The sequence below is a fragment of the Mesocricetus auratus genome, unplaced genomic scaffold, assembly GCF_017639785.1.
Source record: "Mesocricetus auratus isolate SY011 unplaced genomic scaffold, BCM_Maur_2.0 Super-Scaffold_100010, whole genome shotgun sequence".
Classification (NCBI taxonomy): Eukaryota; Metazoa; Chordata; class Mammalia; order Rodentia; family Cricetidae; genus Mesocricetus; species Mesocricetus auratus.
Genome location: NW_024429194.1, coordinates 78,846,868 through 78,868,047, shown reverse-complemented (window position 1 = coordinate 78,868,047; position 21,180 = coordinate 78,846,868). Strand labels below are relative to the sequence as shown.

The 21,180-nt window shown below is 46.6% G+C and overlaps 1 protein-coding gene across 3 annotated transcripts in view; it reads left to right on the top strand.

Moving 5' to 3' along the window:
- Tbc1d22a (TBC1 domain family member 22A) overlaps positions 1 to 21,180 on the top strand; it is a 293,862-nt gene that overhangs the window by 168,295 nt on the left and 104,387 nt on the right. For all 3 annotated transcript variants that reach the window (XM_040754023.1, XM_005067065.4, XM_013111376.3), the window contains one exon: positions 20,241 to 20,368. In XM_040754023.1, coding sequence (XP_040609957.1) covers positions 20,241 to 20,368 — 128 coding nt within the window. The remainder of the gene's footprint in view (positions 1 to 20,240; positions 20,369 to 21,180) is intronic.

The following is a 21,180-nucleotide window of genomic DNA, read 5'->3' as shown; positions in this document are numbered from 1 at the left end:
ATCACAAAGAACTCACAGAGGAGATGGAGTGTTAGCCCTTCAGGGAGACCCTGGTACCATCTCCAAGAAGCCTGTTTCTGGAGGCTTGGTAGGGGAGGAGGGGCTTCAGGGAGCTCTTTTGCTCTGCTGGACTCTGGGTCTACTGGGTCAGGAAGTTGGAGGGAGTCTAAGGTGGAGACACTGCTGGGTCTGGAGGGTGAGGGTGGGGACTAAGAAACTGAGTCAGGCTGAGCAAAGGTTGTTGAGGAAGGTCAGCCAGAGATGCTGCTGTGATGACGTTGAAGCTGTTGCTGGGCCACTCAGGGAGACTGAGCTAAGGAAATGTTTTCTCTTTCCTTTAAGTAAAAACAGGACTAAGTCTGTCCTCTGACCCAGTCTTTCAACCCCACCTACCTGCTAGGTCCAAGGTGCCAGATTTAGCAAGAAAAATACAGCTGTTGCCCTTGACTTTCAGGTGAACACTGACAGGTTTTAATGCAACATGCCTGGGCATTGCTCAGCAAAGCTTAACTTCCCTGGGCTTCCTTTATCTTACCTGCAACCCTTTCAAGGATGAGTTCAGTGGGCAAAGTTTAGTTTAAGTCCAATCTAAGCTTCAGGAACACTTTTCTTTCTAGACACTTCAGAGAATGGGGAGGATATGGCCTTAAATGTAATAGATTATTTGAAAATTTTACATACACAGCCTTAGGTACACTTATACACATCAACATATACAAAACATGTACATATACATAACACACACACATGTGCCTGTGTGCATAAAAATACATGTATATGTACACATACATATATATATATCATACCACCTATATACACACCTGTAATGCATACATACATGCCTTCACACACATATGCATATGCCTACATGTACTCCATTATATACACACATACATACCTGTGACTATATGTACCTGTATATTTATACACATGTCTATGTACATATATAGTACACCTGTACATACCTATACATTCACTTGTGTACATAAAACTACTCCTGTATGCATACATGCTCCTGTATATACATTCATACACATCTATACACACATTTACACATACTTGTATACACATAAACACATACACACTTGTATATATGTATATGTACTCCTGTATACAAATATACACCTATCTACACACATACATACACCTATATACACTTGAACATGAATCTGAATACACATACACACCTGTATGCATATATTACACATGTATCTCTATACACATATATACACACATGTTTACATGTTTATATATGCCCTATATATAAACATACCTGTATGGCATGCACCAGTATATACATATACACATCTATATGCACACATATGACACACAGATCCACAGCTGTGTACCTATATATACATATGCTTAAACCTATATACAAATATGTACACACCTGTATATATATTTTTTTACATATATATATACACATATATATATGTACACTTTTACCTATCTACACAGGCACACATGCACATGCAAAAATGTGATTACCCTTACTGGCATGGTCATTGAGTTGATGGTCACTGGACTTGTCATTATTACACCTTCAGATGTGACTCTTCCTACTGGTGTGGACACTGAATTGTCCATTGCTGGTCTTGCCATTGTCCTGTAGATGTCTTGATACTGGATGCACATGCCTGTGTCTTGGTTTGTTGGGAGCAGCTTCCCATCTTCTCCAGAGTATTCTCTTCTGTAGGCAAGGCTGAGCTCTATAAGCACTAGTTCCCTTTGGCTTTTCACTGTGAGATGCTGCTGGGGCTGGACACACACTGCTTCCTTAGTGAGGTTCTTCCTCTTCTGTCTTACTAGTGATTCTTTGCAAGGCTAGCCTAGGGTTCCTGTACTGTGCTGTTGGATGCATTTGCCATCATTCAGAGCCTGCAGGAGGATGGGCTTTTTTATTTTTGGTTTTGTTTTTGCTGTGGCCATGGATGTTGGTCTCTGTGCTCTAACACTGTGCCACTGAAGTCTGCAGGTGCACTTGGTTGCTGAGTCATGGATACCCAGGATGAGGGCCTTGGCTGGTCATCCATTCTTCCAGAGGTTCTGTGTTCTAAATTCTGGTGCTTTCCTCCTCTTACCAGTCCATCCCCTAACCCTGAAGACGTTGGCCTGTGACTGGGTTACACCTCTAGAATCATGGCACAGTGGCTGCCCTGTCCTCCTCTGTCCCTCTTTCTTCACAGCTTGAGACTGGCCAGGCATAGGACTGGTTTTTCTGATTGTCCTTTCCCAGGAGTGCACAGGGCCCACTCAGGGTCTCCATGCCTGTCCTCTCCTTTGTCTGAAGCCATTGTGGACCTTATTGCCACCCTCCTAGCAGTCAGATGTGTTTCTTCATTACTGTGACTAAATGCCTGACAAAGCAGCTTACAGGATTTATTTTGCCTCAATAGAAAATGATTTATTATTTTTTACACACCTTGGTAAACACTTCTATGTATGTCTGTGTGAGGGTGTTAGATCCCCTGGAATTGGAGTAACATACAGTTGTGAGCTGCCATGTGGGTGCTGAACTCAGGTCCTCTGGAAGAGCAGCCAACACTCTTAACCACTGAGCCATCTCTCCAGCCCCTTGCCTCATGTTTTTATGGCAAGGAGGACATGGTGGCATTTATGATGGAGGGACTGTGGCTTTCAGAAGTGAGCACATGGGAAGATAAGGGGTGACAGGAATAGAAAATGGTCAAAGATCAAACTGGGAAGACCTAGTAGGCCATGGGAAAAGTCCACAGTAGCAGCTTCTTTACAGAGTCAAGAAGGTACTGTTGAGATCCTAGGAGGATGCCTTCACACCTGTCTCATTACATGGTTCCAGTTGCAGCTCCTGGGTAACCAGTTACAGAAGAGGCCCCTGGTGGAAGCTGAGGAGGGGCCTGTGACCAATATTTTTACCAATATTGCCTCCATTCTGTTAAGGAAGAAAACACTAGAACTCATTACTGAGCAGTAGTCCTACCTCTGTGTGGTAAACTGTTTTATCTCCTTGTACATTTTCTTTTTCCTGGGTTTTTAATTCCAGTTAAATGTGATTTTAATGAAATTTCTCTGAAAGCTGTCATGACTACATTGTAAAGTTAAAATTGACTTATTCTTTCAAGATAGGATTCAGTTATAGCTAGTAAACTAGATTCAGTTTTATTACCAGCCAAGTGAAAATATTTTTATTACGCTGACAAGGTAAGCAGTCGGAGAGCAGAGAATAAATCAGCGGTGCGGCTCAGGCCTGGGCAATCCTTACTGTGACCGCCTCTTGCCACATAGTAGTCCCTCTCCAGTGTGCAGCCTCATTAGGCCTCAGAATAGCTGATTTCAAACTGGAAATGATGATGGTGTTTCATTTGAGGCAGGCAGACAAGCTGATTGAAAAGCACATGTGTAAATGCAGTCCGCTTGGTACCGTGACACAGCTTGGGGATGTTCCCTTGGGCAGAGAAAGCCATATGTGCAGTGTGCAGCAGAAGCCTAGCCCATGGATTTTCCCAGGAATATGCCACAGTTCCTGTGGCTAGGCAAGAGCCAGTCTTCAGTGTTTGCTTAAATTTTTATGAGGATTATATTCCCTGTTGCCTGATTGTTGTGCCATGTATACCCGTTTACCTATAGACCCCCTTGGGCAGAGTAGAAGGATCTCCTGCTCTTGATTTCTGGGGGACAATGATGACATTTGCCACCCAGTGCTATTAGGATAACTAGAGGAGGCTCAGCCTCTCAGTGCTGTCCATGCTCTGTTCCTTTGGGATATCCCTGCTCTCAGGGCCTGATTTGGAGGCTCCATGGACTAGCCGGTTCTTGGACTTTCTGGCCTTCCTCATTCAGAGAGCCTGGAACCAGCCCCATGTTGGAATGTTATTTCTGGCTTGCTTTTCCTGAGGTTATGTGACCTTCTTTCTGGTTTGTCCATACAGAAACCCCTGTTGCTTTTATTCCTTCTAAGGTCTCATACTGACAGACAGTTGGCTTGTGACCGCAGAGGACGTTCTGCCCTACATTAGAACGTTAACAGTTGTCCTGGGAGCCCTTTCCCCAGGCCGCACTTAGCACAGCTGTAAAGGAGTGCTGTTAGGAGTAGAGGCCCTCAGCACATCTCTGCTCCCTACCCAGCCTGTTTCATGGCTGTGGGAAAAGCCAAACAGCTTCAGTTACTGCAAGGTGGGAGGGCAGGACCAGCACTCCAGAGACACAGGCTGCTCTGCCTTGGCACTGATTCTGCACTGCCCCTGCTTCTCTCTCCCAACCACTGGAAGGTTCTGGGGGCAGGGAGGCAGATCCCAGATGGGCACCAAGTGTGGAATGTTTACCATCTGGAAGTGCAAGTGAATGAAGCCTGGTAAGCTCTGGACCAGATGATGGTGTCTCAGTGGCCCCTGTGCCAGGATTGATGTTCCGGGCTTATTGCTGAGCTGAGGTCAGTTAATTACATCATAAGCAGAGACTTCCGAGTGTGTGATTCGCCCTGACCTTAAGAGGAAAAGTGTTGGCCTGAATGTAGGCCATCAGATCTGCTTCTGAAATATGCCCCAGCATCCTTCCTGTTCCTGCCGCTGCAGAGGGTCTGTGGGTTTTGTCTTTCTCATGGGAAAGGACTAGAAACTTTCTCATCTCCCAGTTAAATAGCTATATTGATAGGAACCTATGGCATACAGGTCTGGAGGCAACACCTTTTCACTTATGTCTCCCATTCAGCCTATAGAGGACCCATCATAAGTCACCCCAGAAATGTAGGCTACACCTCACTTGATTTGCACAGGTGTAGTTGGAATATTCTTTGGGCCACCAACCAGTTCCCAAATAAAAACATAGAAACTTATTAGTTATGAATGCTCAACCTTCGTTTTAGGCTTGTCCTACTGCTAGCTCTTGTCATTAATTTAATCTGTCCCTATTTATCTACATTTTGCCTTGGGGCTTCTTACCTTTCTTTCATTCAGTACATCCTATGTTCCTGCTTCCTCCATGTCTGTCTGTCTAGCCCTGGGCATCTCTTTTTCTTCCCCTCTGTCTTTTCTGAGCCTAAACTCCTCCTCTTCCTTACTCTCCCTGCCTGGAAGTCCCATCTATATCTCCTCCCTCGATACTGGCTGCTCAGCTTTCTACTAGATCAGTTAGGTGCCTTAGGCAGGCAAGGTAAATCAGCAACATGTCTTTACATAATTAAACAAATGCAGCAAATCTTTGCATAGTTAAACAAATATTGGTAATACACGGTATCCTGAGAACAGTCATCACACCCACCTTCCACAGTGAATACCCTCCTCGTTTCCAGGGAACCTGTTTCAGCTGGAAGCTGGAATTCCTTGCATAGTGATCCTGCTCTCATGGTTTTCTTATCCTTCTTCCAAGAAGACAGAACTCAGGGATCATGGTTTATCTTGGGACTATAGATACTTCATCATTCTGTCTGAGTGGGGTTTGTCATGCAGTGTCCAGGTATGCTCTGTGCAACAGCTGGACAGCCAGGGGTGGGTGGCGATACAGCAGGGACTCACTGTGGAGGGAACTGCAGCAATACTGGTACCTGCTACCGGTTGGTTACTCCTTCGTCATGCCTCCATACAGTGGATCCTGCCCTGGATGCTTGTGTCTGGGAACATATGATGGCTGTGAAAGACAGGTCCTTGCTGCCCACTGCTCTTGCCGGGGGCTATCTCCCTGCTTTCCATTTGCTCAGTTGACTTTGAACTTAGGGTTTTGCTTCAATAAATAGGAGCCATAGTTCATTCTCGTTGATGATTTGAAGCTCCTTGTCTACCATCTGTGTATAGGACCCTTTCCAAGGATGCTCTCCACTGAGCAGAGGTGATATCAGTGTGGGTCTGGGATGACAAGTGGTGGGGCAAGGGGTGTGGAGGTGGGAGACGGGGGCACTTCTAGACTGAGTGGTGTTCAAAGAGTGGGGCCAAGGAGTTTTGGCATGTCCATTTCCTGTCAGCTCTGGAGCTGGACCCAGATTTCACATATTTCCCGAGAGGCATGGAGGTTGGAGACCAAGACTTACTTTCCTTGTCACCCAGGAAGGCCAAGGCATGTAAGCCCCTGGACAGAAAGGGAGCCAGAGTCATCTGCCATTGATGTCAGTGACAGAAGCTACAGGACATGATTACATGACTGGTATCTGGGGTTGGATTTTTGGCACTGGGACAGGGAGACCTTTCTTTTCTGTCAGAATTAGGCATCTGTCCTTCTTGGGCTTTTGACTGTGATAATGATTATGAGTGAAGCTGCCCTTCAAGTGACATCTTTAGTAAACTCTCAAATATACATTTATTTGTGTAAAACCAGAGCACAGGAGCTAAGTGCTTAGACGTCCTGCTGCTGAGATGGTCTGCTTTCTAGATGCTGCCTTAACTCATGGTGGCTTTGTGGACTGATGACAAACAGTGGCGCTGCTCAAGAATAACTATTCTGTGAGGTTACACTCCTAGAGGCTGTCATGTAGTGGGTGGGGCTGTCATGTGTGTCCCTGAGTTTCAGGTCCTATGGCTGGGTCTTGGTGTTGCTGGTATGCAAGGTCATCACAGAAGGGTCTGACCCTTGAGGCTGTGGATCACTACGAAAGGTGGATGGTGACATTCAGGTACTACTAGGGACTTTCATGTGGGTATTCATTACACAGTACTTTGAAAATGTTCCATCCCACCACATGCCCACCCTCCTTCATGAGCTTTGGTCCTTTCCTCTCTGTCGTGGTTCATCTACCCTGCAGTTGCTGGTCTGTCCATCTAACCCTCCTATTGACATGAAGATTTTTTTCCTGTTTTGTTCCTTGGATTCCAAACCTGGAAAGGAGCCCAGAGTTTCATGGTGAGGTGCCATTCTGGTTAACAAGGCCAGCAGTAGTTACAGATGCTCTGTCCCTTCTCCAGGCTCCAGGCATTGGGCTCTGTGGGGTTCAGGGAAGTCAGGAACGGGAGGGCTGTGATCTGTGTGCTGAGTCTGAAGGGTGAGCTGACACTGGTACCAGGGACAGGGAGGTTGTGGGTCTGGGTTGCAGCTCAGACAGTTGGGCAGTAGCTGTGCTCTCAGCATTAAGCTGGTTCAGCAGAGGCGAGTGTATCCAGAGAACTTGGCTGCTTCAGCCTCACTGTGATTGTGTATGGGCTGACTCTGGAGAGCTGACCTGTCATGTGTCTGAGGCTTCTATACTTGTTTGGCTGGGAGTTTCTCTGTGTCTTCCTTGGTTTTCCTAGGGTCTTAGTCTGCCATTTGGAGCTGCCAGTCTGACAGAGTGGGCCTGATCCTCTCTCACAGTCTTGGCTTTCCTCTGAGCTGGACTCTGGTAAGTCAAGCCCCTTCCTTTGTGCCATGCTACAGAGGGTAGCAGGTATGAAGTGAGTGTGATGGGCAAACCCTGAGGGGGTCTCATGGAGCTATGTCATGCCTGGTGGTACTCCTGTCTCCATGCAATGAGCCCTTCTGTAGTTCTGATGTTACCTGTGTCTTGATGGCAGTGCTGGGGGGATGTCTGTCTCATCACAGCTGAGATTTCACCTTGCAGAGTGGTGCTAGGCATGCTTCTTGCTCCTGATGTGAACAGCTGGTTGGAGAAGCCCACTCAGTCAGGACCTGCAGGTGGCCTCAGCCAGCAGACAGCACAAGCTTGGGCTGTAATCGAGTAGATTTTGTCAACCACTTTGTTCAGTTAAGCTGGAACAGAGTCTTTTCCAGGCCAGCCCCTGGATCACAACACACCTCTGTTTGCAGCTTTGTGAGACCCCACCTCAAAACTGTACCACAAAGACCATGTTGTCATCAGTTTCTGGGGTTTCTAGCTGAGTTTGTGGTGATTGTGTCTGGGCACAATGAGCGGGGACCCAAGAGGAGCCTGGTGGTCACTGTGTTCAGATAGCAGTTTGAGGAAGAGCTGCGGCTGATAGGAAGTACAGCACAGAAGGTGTGCTCCATGAGCCTCTCAAGGATGGACACGATGACAAGGTCAGAAGCCCAATGTGGGAATAAGTTTGTTCTTGAAAGCCCAAGCTAGGAATGTTGCAGTTATGAACCCTGGACAGAGCTCAGAAGGGTTTGCCTTAGCATGGAGGGGACAAGCCCAGGCACTCCTCTGCCCAAAGTCCCAAAGAAAGACAATTAAAGTGCCCCAGGTAAATTACAACTTAAAAATAACAATGTGAAGACAAAAGTTCAGTACCCAACAGCACCACCTTGCAAGGACACTGCCAGGCATGGCTGGGGTGGTGGTGGTGGTGGTGGTGGTTCAGGTAGTTGCAGCCAGCCAGATATTAGAACTGAACCCTAGACTGCACAGGGCCTGGACTGGCTGGACAGTGACATTGAGTCAGCGATTGGTGAGAGTTGGACTAGTTAGACCCGTGACACCAAGACAATGATTGCAACCATAGGGAAATAGAGATCATGCCAAGCAGAGACAGAAGATGTCAGAATGGTCCCCACTGAGTTTATGAAGATGAAGACTTCAGTGAAACAAATGGAAAACACAGTGTGTGAGATTATGGTATATTAAACTCTGGAGAAGCTCTATGAGCCCATGGGCTCAGAAGTACAGGTCTGTGCCCAATGATAGAACAAGGAGGAAGACAATGGAAATGGCACCTGTGTCCTCAAGGAAGGTTCTGGCAGCTTATACACCCGTAATTGGTGTCTACTCTTGGGGAACAGGAAGAGCTTCCTAGGAGAAGTAAATGTACTGCCATTTTGGAAAATACTAGAAGCTATTAATCCAGAGAACCACAGAGGCAATTGGAAATTGAGTATTAGATATAAGACACACAGACCAAGTCACCTCATAGTCACAGTACTTAAAGCCACTGAGAAAGAAAGGAAACCAGTAGGGAGCCGGAGAAGTGTTAGGGCCATGGCAGAAGGCTTAGTAGCATCTCAGACAGCAGCAGAGCCACATGTCCAACCCATTGAATGGAGAACTCCAAAGTTGCTAGCCCACCTCCAAAGCATCCCCAGAAATGGAGGCCAAATCAACACTTTTAGATAAAAGTCAAAAGAATCCCAAAGAAAGCAGAAGGAGCTAGAAAGTTAAAACAGAAACAGTGACAATGACCACAACCACATGGAGAGAGATGGAGGAGAACCAAGAAAGCACAAGTACCATGCTGGCAGGGGAGGAACAGACTGGGGCTGGAGGTCCTCAAACTCCATGATAGGCTGTGTGAAACACACAAAGGTGAACTGGCAAGGCACCTAGGCTATGAACTCTACAGTAACAAGATAGCTGAGCTGTGGCCAGTGAGCTGTACAGGCAAAGTGGAATCATATGGATGATTTGCTTACTACAGGAAGGCAAGAAGAAGAGTGTGAAAGGTGAGCAAAGAATGATTGGACAAATGGAGCACCAAGAGTAACACCTCAGGGTCCAGCTCAGCATGCAGAGAAGTGCACACTGATGGCCTTTCATGTCAATCAAAAAGCAAATCTATTAGGCTAGACTAAAAAGCAGGGTCCACCTATGTGACTCATGGAAGAATCTCCTCTTAAATACAAAGACATGATTTAAAAAGTATATGATGCACACAGCACTCTAAACAAATGAAAGCCACTGTTCAAAGTCAAACAGCATTAAAAATGAGGAATATAATATTTTATATAGTATAACCATTTATGTACTTACATATATGCTATAGAAACCTTTATATATAATATATAAAGTATTTTATAAAAGGTTATTTTATAAGAGCAAAAGTTGGTCACCTTCCCCTGCTACTATTACTGAATGTATTGATAGAGTTTCAAAATATTCAGAACAAAATTCCAAACATTTTTTTGAGACAGGATTTCTCTGTGGCTTTAGAGGCTGTCCTAGAACTCTCTTTGAAGACCAAGCTGTCCTTGAACTCACAGAGATCTGTCTGCCTCTGCCTCCCAACTACTGGGATTAAAAGTGTACACCATCACTGTCTGGCAAAATTCTAAACTTTTAAGAATAAATGGATGGCTCACATTATAGTTGGAGGTTTTGGCTGTTCCTCCTTGAGCAATAGAGCAGGGAGACAGAGAACCAGTAAGGACACAGAGCTCCTGAACAGTACTGTCAGTAAATTGTATCTGCTTGGCTTACAGAGCACTCTAAGGGCGTGCATCTTACCACACACATTTGCACAGCAGATGTCTCAGTGAGTCTTAGAGGACTTAAGGAATATGAGGTATGCTCTTAGAGAACAGTGGAGCTAGTGTAGAAATATGTATGATACCTGGGAGATGCCCAATGATTTCTAAAGCAATCAATACACCTGTAATTAACTCTGTGACCATAGGAGAAATCAAAAGGATGTTAGGAGATATTTCGAAGTGAATGATCAGAAATATTCAGAAATACAGTGGTAGAGAATTTATCAAAAGCAGACTAAGCACTGCATAGAGGGAAACACATAGTTCTAGACACCTGTTCCTGAAGGAACCTTAAGAAATTGGGGTGGGGACTTAGGTGGAGTGAATCCAAGAGTTTGTTATACATGAATGGTTGTAGTCAGCTGGTTGGGGGCAGGGCAGATTGCCACTATGAGGGCTGGGAGAGTTACCACTGTGCAAATCCCTTAAACATGAAGAAGGTAGGGATGGTCACTCACGTTTTGTTATGGTTTTTTTTTTGTTTGTTTTTTTACGAGACAGGGTCTTGTTTTGGAGGCTATCAGTCCAGCCTGGCCTCGAACTCACAGAGATCCGCCTGCCTCTGCCTCCTGAGTGCTGGGATTAAAGGCGTGTGCCACCACCACCCGGCTGGTCACTCAGGTTTTGACAATACATTTGACAATATATTTTCTAAAAAGAGTTACACAGCTGACCGTACAAGAAGTGGATGTCTTGAATATGCCCACATTCATGAGAGCAAGTGAGTTGGAGTTTGACTCTTTTCTTCAATGAAGACTGTAGGCACAGATGCCTTCATTGGGAAACATTCAGCAAAGAATAACTGATTCTATGTGGGCTGCTGGTGAAATAAACGGGGGAAGATGCTTCCCACTTTATTCTATAAGGTTGGTGTTTCTCTTATTTCCAAACCAAAGGTGCTTTTAAAGAAAGTACAGACCAGTATCCTCTGAGAACACAGATGGGAAAATCCTGAACAAAACTTTAAGCAAATCAAATTCAACACTGTATTAAAAAAATAATATATCACTGTGACGTTTGCTGTATCTTTGAATGCATGGTTGATTTAACTGTTGAAAATGCCTGTGATATAGTCCATTATGTTAAAATATCAAAAAAGGACAGACCCATTAAATTATCTCAGCGTGTGCAGGAGAAGTGTTTGATAAAGCCCAGCATTCGTTCTTAATGAAAACCCCCAGTAATCCGGGAGTGGAGGGGACCGTCCTAACTCTGGCAGAGAGCTTCTGTAAAAGCCCACAGCTGAACTCATACAAATGATCTGAGTCTGAATGCTTTCTCCAGGCCTGTGCATTCTTACTGCTTCTATTCAGTGTGCATACAGGGAGTCCAGCCAGTGCAGAGAGGCAAGCCAGCAAATGGAAGCACACACAGTGTGCGAACGGCCCTCACACTGGAAGAAGAAAAACGAAGCCCCTTCATCTCTTGAAAGCTGATGGAAGCAACAAAAGAACTAACTAGAACCTGGGAGAAAGTTTCACAGGGCTTCAGGACACCAGGACAACACACAGAAATAATGTTTTAGCATAATAGCAACAAGAAATCAGCAATCGAGTAGGCTGGGAAGATAGCTCAGTTGGTGGGTCTCAGTTTGATACTCAGAACCCACATGAAAAGAATAGGTATCATGATGTATGCTTATAATCCCAGTGCTGTGGAGGCAAAAACAGGTGGATGCCAGCCAGTCTACTTACTTGGTGAGTTCCAGGACAGCAAGAGATCCTGTCTCAAAAATATCCAGGTGGATGTAGATGTCACCCCCTGAGGAGTGGCACTGAAGGTTGTCTTCTAACATGTATATATTTGTGGGTATGTGTGTGTGTATAAGTATACATATAGGCATTTGCAATTGAGAGTGAATGAATTATCACCGGTTACAGTAGCATAAAAATATGAGATATTTCGGGGAAACTTGGTGCAATCATCTTGAACATGAAAGCTACAAAATACAGCTGAGAGAAATTCAGCATGACCCAATCATACCCATAGACTCAGAAAGTCAGGGTATTAAATAACATTTGCCTCTAACTGACCACACATTCAACTCATTCCCAGTTAAGATCACAGCCTGCTTTCATGAGGAAAGGGACAAGCTGATATTTCAGTTCACGGGCAAACACAGAGCCCCTGATATACCTAGACACATCCAGCAAGGGGGACAACACACCAGGCCCAGCTTTGGCTGAGTTCGAGAATGGTGATCAAGGTCATGCATTATTGCCACTGAACTGGGATGGAAGAGTGTTTGAAGAGAGCCTACATATGGACAATTGCATCCCACAAGGGTGGGCAAGAAGCTCAGTGGCAGAGCACACATACCATATAAAGGAACTTGCACCATGTCTTTACTAATTAAAAAGTGAACTTGAATGAATGAGATGCTTTAAACCTCAGATTCTATGGCGTGCAGGAACAAACACAGTCTTTGTGCTGTGTAGGCATTGGAGTTGATTTCTTAGAAAGCCACCCAAACTGAGGAGCATAAAGGAGAATTGAACAGATATCAAAATTAAAAGTTGTTCTTCAGATGCTTCCATCCAGAGTGAGCATAGCTGCCTTCTGAATGTTATAGTCCCTCTTGGATCTTTACAATGTCATCTCTTGAGAGTCGTATGGGACAAGGCCTAGGGAGATGGCTCAGTTGGCAAAATGTTTGCCATGTAAGCATGAAAACCTGAGTTCAGATCCCCCTCACCCAAGTTAAAAAAGTGGGCGTGGCAGTGCATGGCTTTAATCCCAAATATGGGGAAGTGGTGACAGGAAGCTCTATGGGCCTCACTGGCCAGCAAGCCTAATTGAATTGGTGAGCTTCAGGTTTTATGAGATACCCTGTTCCAAAAAATAAGGTGGAGAGGCCGGGCAGTGGTCGCTCACACCTTTAATCTCAGCATTTGGGAGGCAGAGGTAAATCTCTATGAGCGCTAGGCCAGTCTGGTCTACACAGTGAGTTTCAGCACAGCCAGGGCTATACAGAAAAAAAACCCTGTCTTGAAAAAAACAACAAAATAAAACAAAAATAAGGTGGAAAGTGATTGAGAACACCATCTGATAATGACCCCTGACTTCTGTATGTACAAATTCACACACACACACACACACACACACACACACACACACACACACACACACAGAATGAAAAAGAGACAGGAGCTAAGCCCTCGTGGGGTCTGTCTTCCAGCTACCCTGTCCTCTACTCCCCTTCTCTTCTGCAGTCTCCACTGATCTGTCGTAGAGAGTGCAGTCAGACATCCTGAGTGCTGGCCATCAGGAAACTCAGCGCTGCCTTTTTCCAACTGAATCTGATTGGTAGTTGCTTTTTGGTGTGGTGACAGCCCTATCTTGGAGGGGCTTATCGAGATGCTTATGAGCACATCTGTGAAGCAAGAGTGATCTAATACCTCGTTGCCTCAGCTCTGTGTAGCTCCAGAAGAACCTGTATTTTAGATTATGTTACTGTCAAAAAATAGACCTTAATGCCTCTCCAGAGATAAGAAGACTGTGTGTGTGGTGTCAGGTACATGCTGATGCTGTACAGCCTGCCAGGAGGCTTAATTATATTCTGAGCTCAGGCTCACGCTCACCGGGGTCCCAAGAGTAGGAGGTATTGTCTCCTTTCTGCAAGCCCCAGGACTGAGTATGCTGTGGCCCCTTCCTCCCTGGGGCTAAATTAACCACATCAGGCTTGCCTTCCTTGAAACATGCCTTCTGGTTCTGACTGTCCTCAGTAAGAAGACAGCAGTTGTGTGCCTTGTTGTCCATGTTAAAATGGCCTTTGGAGGACTTATTTTGAAGGAATTCATTTGTCCTCCACCCTAAGGTCTGTTGGGGATATCAGCCTATTGGGCCGTTTGGTGGTGGCAAGTATATTTATTTACTCTCTGTATGCCCAACCTGGTGTCCACCATACTCTTGATGCTATCCCTCTGGAATTAGAGTCAGAGTTTACACTTCACAGGATGAAGTCATTGTGACCACCCTCCTCCCAGATGCCAGCCACACTGTGGTACCCAGGCCATGTGCATTTCTTACTGATTGGCTCAAAATTCAAAAGTGTCCTCAGCCCTAAGGCTGGATAGCTCTTTGGAGTGGCTCTTAAGATCCAGGAAGCACATACTCATGGCTACAGTTTTATTGTAGGGGCATGGACCAGGGGGATTAATTCAATGAAGAGATGCCTGGGATAGAGTTGTGGTTCTACAGAACTTCATGCCTGTCCCTGCAGTATCAGGATCATTATCTCTCCACTGTATCACAGTTCTGGCCTCCACGGTGGCTTCACAAAGTTTTCTGCTGGGAGCTTCTATGGGGTACATTGTGGACGAGAGCAAGTGTATCTTGGGTGAGTAATGGCACTCACTTTCCAACTCCTCTCTCCTTCCCAGAGTCCAGCAAAGCTTCTAGTTTTAGGTGACCAGTCCCTATTCTAGAGCTGTCTAGTACCCACCAGGAACCCCAATAGTGTAACAGAGACATTGTAAGGTTTTGCAGGCTCCCTGTCAATTCTAGGCACAGGATCTGTTAAAACTCATGACACTCCAGGTGTGATGTGAGTGAGGCAGCAGACACATCTCTGGGAAGCCAGCTTTCCTGGCTCTTATGCCTTCTGGGGTGGAAAACCCCTTTAGCCTCTCTGGTCCTGGAACCAGCTCCTGAGCTCTTGGCTAAGAAGCAGCAGCAAGGATGTTGGGATTTCTCCCTTTGCCTGATCAGCACATTTCTGAAATGGTGTTAAAATTTTCTAAATAAATCTCACTTCCTATTGATTTCCATTACAATTTCTGAGGAAAAGATTTTTTTCCTGAAGAGGTTATCTGACCGTTATTAGTATGTAGTGGTGTGTTTGTGGGAAGTGTTGCAGCTCGTTATGTGGTAGTACAGCTCACTTGTGTTCATAGGCACTGCCCCAGCATTCTGATTTTCCTGAACCAGATTATTCCCAGGAGCAAAACAAAGCCTGGCCCCGATGCCCTTTCAATCCATCTTCGGGGGCTTACTTCACTCTCCTACCCCCTTAGGCCAGGAGGGGGTGAGAGCCCTTTTCTTGGCTGGAGTCCTGACCTAGTAAGATGTACTTCTGTTTGGTGTTGGAAGGTAGGCCACTTTTCTTAGGCCTGGTTCTCAGAGCCTGGGTATGCACAGCCATGTTCCCTAGAACTCTGGTCTCTATAGCCCTGATCTGCATAGCCCTGGTCTCCATAGCCCTGGTTTGAACAGCCCTGACCTGTATGCCTACATAGTCCTTATTTCCTATAGGGCATCTGTGGTGACGTCTCCAACTTCCTACCCTCCTGTCATTTTTCTGAGCCCACTCTGTTGGAGGTTGGGTCACTGGCATTGCTGAGGGGAAGCTCCCTGACGGTTCTCAGGGAAGGTAGTTGCTGCTGTCATCACCTCCAGTATGGTTTTCTGAGGTCGGGCTTCCTCTCTGAAGGTGGCAGCCCCTATCCTGTCACCATGGCACAGCAGGTCCCCAGGTCCTCTAGTTGGCAGGTGTGCTGGTGCAGTGCCTTTTTGGGACCCGACGTTTCCTGCTGTAGAGAACAACTTCTCCATGGCAGAGGCCCCGTGTTGACTGTCTGTTGCTCTTGTTTCTGTTCTTTTTTTGTCCTCCTAACTGATGAGAGGGTCGGAATATTTCCCTTTAATCAAAACCCATTCAAGCCAGGCCCAGCAAAAGTAGGCAGTGTTCAGTCAGCCCTTAGCTCAGCATGGAGATTAAAAGATTTCTTTGTCAGGCATCTAAGGTGAGCCATTGTGTATGCTCTTTGCACAAATAAATCCGTGTTGCCTGGTCCCACGTCAATACTGCTAACCTGTAGTGGGAGCGCCAGGATGCAGTGTGTTTGCATAATTTACTTGCACTTTCAGTCTAGAAGACTAGATGTTTCTGCAGGGTTTCAGCCCATGGGCCCACTGTTGAATGCACAGAGGAGAGCATTCTGCAGGCTCTGGCTACTGTCCCTTCTGATGACTTTACAGGAGTGCACCTTGCCCTGCCATACAGGACGTTTTGGCTTGAAAGATGGCAGTAATTATATCTGCCCACTTGTTCATTATGCTTGAACCCTGATTACCAGTGAAATGGAAATCCTGGTTTTAGAGTTATTGCTGAGCAGATTCCTTTATCAGTGAGAGAGCATGTGCTTGTGGCTGCTTATAACAAAAGGGAAATGGGTTATTTTAGCACACACACTCGCAGTCTAATGTGTGTAGAATTCAGTGGTCCACCTTACACCATGTTGAGAGTAGGAAGCAGCCTTTCCGGAGGCTCACTATACACATTAGAAACTGGCTGAAGAGCTGGTGGCTGGTCCACTTTATCGTTCATCACCTGCTCCCCAAGTATCATGCAGTCGGTGAAAAGTGGCCACTTCCCTATGAACAAGGACACTGTCCAGGTAGCTCCAGGGGTTTCACCTGGTAGTGTTTAGGGCACCCAGCAGAACACTGGCCACAGACGCTTACAGGGGTCCTCATGGTCTCGTGTTTGCCCTTTAGCAAACTCCAAATAGCTCAAGAGAAGGTCAAGTGCTCAGAAGCCTGGTATCATGGGCAGCTGAGAGGCACCGGACTTGTCTTGCTTGGCTCTTGGAGAGGAGGAACAGCTTACCCTCCGGTGGCTTCGTTTCAAAGGCAGCCCTGGTAGAGGGCCCCTTGTGTATTCTCAGTGCAGACTGATGCACAACAAGTCTTCCCCTGTAGGGATTGACCTATGCCCTGTGTAGTTATCGCTGTCAGTGTTGTGGTCATTTCTGCAGGCCTGGTGCTCTGCAAAGGGAAGTGACCACACCTGGGGCCTATCCTGCACGCCTGGTAGAACCTGCCCCTTACCAAGTCAGCCCTACTGGGGGGTGGGATAGGGGAGAGGCTGCAGCTTGCTGGTCCCTTGTATAAGGCAGGAAGGCTCGGTTACTCCAATGATAGGTAGTCCAGAAATATGTGTTTAATTTTTCAGAGCATTTTTTGGCCAGTTTGTCTTAGAAAAGTGCTGCGTGCCTCCAGGGTGCATGTTAGAACTATTTGTTTCCCAGGTCCTAAGATTCTGACCTTCCCTGCAGGTGGGCTGCTGGTACTAGCGGCCAAATGGAGTCAGCTGAGAAGGCTGTGGCTTCTGGATGTAAGGCCCTGTGCAGGCTTGTTTTCTTCACTTTTCCCTTCTTAGTCTTCAGTGGAGAGCTCCAGCATCGGCTGCTCCTTTCACGCAGTCTCCAAGGAAACCCTCTCTGCCCTTAGCGAAGTTGGGTCTAGCCAGGAAGGCCTGGCAGTTACCCAGCGAGTCTGTCTGAGGAGGGGATGATGGAGTAGCTGCTGACCCCTGCACTGCTGTCTTTAGGACAGCTGAAGAGCTATGAACTAGTGAAGGTAGAAGTGAGACCCACCGTAGCCTGGTGACAATGGATCGCTGTGGCTGCAAATGGCCCATGGAACAGGGCACTGCCTGGTGCACCTGTTCTGGCAGCAGGTCCTTCTGATACCAGCAGAGGTTGTCAGTCAACCTGCCCTCATTGCCTGCTGTCTCCAGGTGCTGGGGTTTCCTCTCCAGTGCTGTACCACCCTTGGGCCTGTGGGTTCCCAAGCAGCCAGCTGCATATTCATGAGCGCTCATTCCTCATGCTCCTGTGTAGAAAGAACCTTGTTGAGTAAATTCAGTCATTTTCTAAACTGCTGGGTTTGCAAGTGTTCATCAGATTTGAATTTTACATTAACTGTAGCACCCTGTTTCAGTGTGCTGGCCTCTGCTTTCCCAGCAGGGTGTGCCCTTGGGGAACTGTATTGGTTCCTGGGATAAAGAACCACTTGGGCCCTTGGATCTTTCTGTCAGTTTAACAACTACAGTTAATTTCAGGCTTGAAATAATTTTTTGTCTTCTTTTAAAAAAATTACCTGTTCAAAATCAAGAAGCCTATTAGTTCTATTAGCACAGGTCTGTGTCAGACGTCTTTAGTAAGCAGAATCCAGACAAACTCCTGTGTGCAAGCTGAGCATCTTCAGTGAGTGACACCAACTGGAAGGGCCACCATGCAGGCAGCCCCTCTGCCCAGCATGCTAGGGTTGGGTCTCTTTCTGCTGGGCCTGGGACCCTGGCTCTTAAGTCTTGTCCTCAGAAATAGCTTGTGGCAGATACACGGGGACTGCTGGGTCCTTCTGCTTCTTAGTCCAGGAGCCCTTTCCTGGGGAGTGATAAGGCATCACCCCACCCAGTGTCCTTTCCTGCTTTCATCAGCTCCATTTTATAGTTCTGCACCTGGTTTTCACTGATCTTGAGTTTTCACTGTACTTCCCTGCATTGACAATGGCCCAATCCCTAAGCTTTCTCCTCTAGACCCACCTAGATTAGTCTGTTTGGTGATACTATAATGGAATACCTGAGCCAGCTTACTTACAGGGAAAAGGGGTTAACTTAGCTCAGTTCCAGAGATTCAAGCATAGGACACTGGCATCATTTCCTCTCTGATGAGGACAGGTGGCATCACAGAGATGGTAAAGTTGTGAGAGGAGCAGCTCATGCTGCAGAACAGGAGCCAAAGAGGAGGGCAGAAAGCAGCCAGGCTTTTCTTTAGTAACAGCACTCTATGAGACCACCCAAGGAGCTGTGAGAAGTACAATAGTCCCTTCTGAGGACAGTTCCTTAATGTAAGGACTCCTCCAAGGCCACAGTTCTTAAAGGTTTCACTGCCTCTTCTACTATGTACAAGGACCCATCCTAGGTACACATGTACATGAGGGGTCAATGCACCACCAATGTGTGGCTCAGTGCCATGAGCATCATTCTCCAGCTAAGGACAGCAGTGAGCAGAGAGTGCAGGAACTGCCTTCCCACTGGGGCCTTGCTTTTCTAGGGCCAGCCTATCATAACCTCCTGTGGGCCTCACTACTTCCCAGCCACAGCAGCCTGGCTAAGTGCATCCATTCTTACACTGATGTGTGCAGGTCATCTGTGAGATGCAGGACATGGTTTCTGCCTTTAGTGGTTGCGGAAGCCTTGCTTCTGAGGCATTGCTGGTAACTAGCTGGTAGGGGTCTGTGGCGACTAGTTTTTTATCAACTTGATACAAGCTATAGTTATCTGAAAGGAGGGAACCTCAATTGAGAAAATGTCTCCATAAGATCTAGCTTTAGGGCATTTTCTTAATTAGTAATTGATGGGGGAGGACCCAGCCCATTGTAGGTGGTGTCAGTCCTGAGCTGGTGGTCCTGGGTTCTGCAAGAAAGCAGGCTGGGAAAGCTATGGGGAGCAAGTCAATAAGCAAGTAAGCAGCATAGCCTCTGCATCAGATCCTGCCATGAGGTTCCTGCCTGCTCTGGTTCCTGCCCTTCTCTGCCTTTGATGATGAACTGTTAATATGGAACTGGGAGTGAAATAAACACTTACTTCCCCAGGTTACTTTTGGTCATGTTGTCTCATCTCATCAATAGTAACTCTAAGACAGTCCATGCTTTGGGACAGTGTTTGGAGGGCCTGGCTCTTTGTGAAGCCGGGGTGTTTTTAGTACTTTGCTCTGCACCTAGAGGCTGCCTGGTCTGTACAGGGAAAGGTCTGCTGGGTCTGGGTGTAGGTGGGATGGTACCTAGGTGAGGATGGGAGCTCTAGTAGCTTGACAGCTCAGTTCCTCATCCTTTAACCTCTTCACTGTAGAGACTGGAGCCATGCGTTTCTTAATTTGTACTCCCCATGTGTATGAACTCTCTTTTCTTCTTGGGTATTGGGGTGCAAAGACCCCCAAATGTGTACTTGCACCTGATGCAGCTGTTAACTCTTTGAGTCATCACCATCATTACCATCCTTGTCACCATCATTATTCTCATTTTTAAAAATTGCTCATTTTATATGCATGGAAACTTTGCCTGCATGTGTATCTGTGCACCATGTGTATGCCTGGTGCCCCCATAGGTCAGAAGAGGATATTGCGTCCCCTGGTACTGGAGTTACAGATGGTTGTGAACTGCTGTCTGGGTGTTGTGCATTGAACCCAGGTCCTCTGTCTGCAAGAGCAATAAGTGTAGTTAACCACGGAGCTCTCTCTTTGGCCCCTTATTTGTTTTCTTCTTGAAGAGTGGACTATGGAATCCCTCCTTAGTGGAACTGGTCCTTTGCCCCGACCAAGGCTTTCCTGACAGCCTGTGCTTGTGTTGTGCAGAGCGAGTCCATCGCCATCTGGACGGGCACGAAGTGCGATACCTGCAGTTTGCCTTCCGCTGGATGAACAACCTGCTGATGAGGGAACTGCCCCTCCGCTGCACCATCCGTCTATGGGACACCTACCAGGTGAGCCTCCACCCTATGGCCCTGCCTCGCCCTGCCTCCTCCTCTACTGCGTCCTTGTAGAGTATCCTCTCCATGCAGCAAAGTCTTTAAAATGTTTAGCCTGGTGTTCCTGTCATCTGACTATATGTAAAACCAGGAAGAGGACTTTATGAGGTTCTCTTTGTCTCCTGATTGCACTCCTGCTGGCTGGTGACAGTCTCTCCCATTCTCACTGTCAATTTACATTTTAAACATTTTAAGCAGAGTCAAACTGTAAGTGTGGCCGAGTAATCAGGTACCTTCTCTGTACATCCAAGCAATTCTTCCAGAAACTTCACACTTGGGACTTACACGTTGTCTATGTTTTGAGTTACTTACAATAAAGATTTAAAGAAATCCTCAGACAGATGCAGCACAATATGAAATTTTCTACTCTTCACCAATTTTGATGAAATTCATGTCTTCAGGAGATTGAGTTTTCCGGAAGAAGCTGCCTTAGCTCCCTTGAGTGTCCATTGCTTATTCTAGCCTCTTTTCATTTTGTGTGAGAGACCTGATGAAGCTGGCCTATGCTGTGGAGAGTGGGTACTGGTTTTAGCAGCAGCCCTGGGCACCATGGCCTGGGGTGAGGCATCAGGTCTCCACAGAGCTAGGAAGGAAGCACCAGGTGAGTTTTCTTCCTTACAGCAGAAGTGTCAAGTCAGGTCTTCGCTGCTGCGAGAGCCCTCCATGGGCTGTGTGCCAGGGCTTTGCAAAGGGGGCACTGCAATGGTTCTGGGGGCAGGTCTAGAAGACAGGCCTCCGGGTAACAGGTGTTAGCACAAGGTGGGATG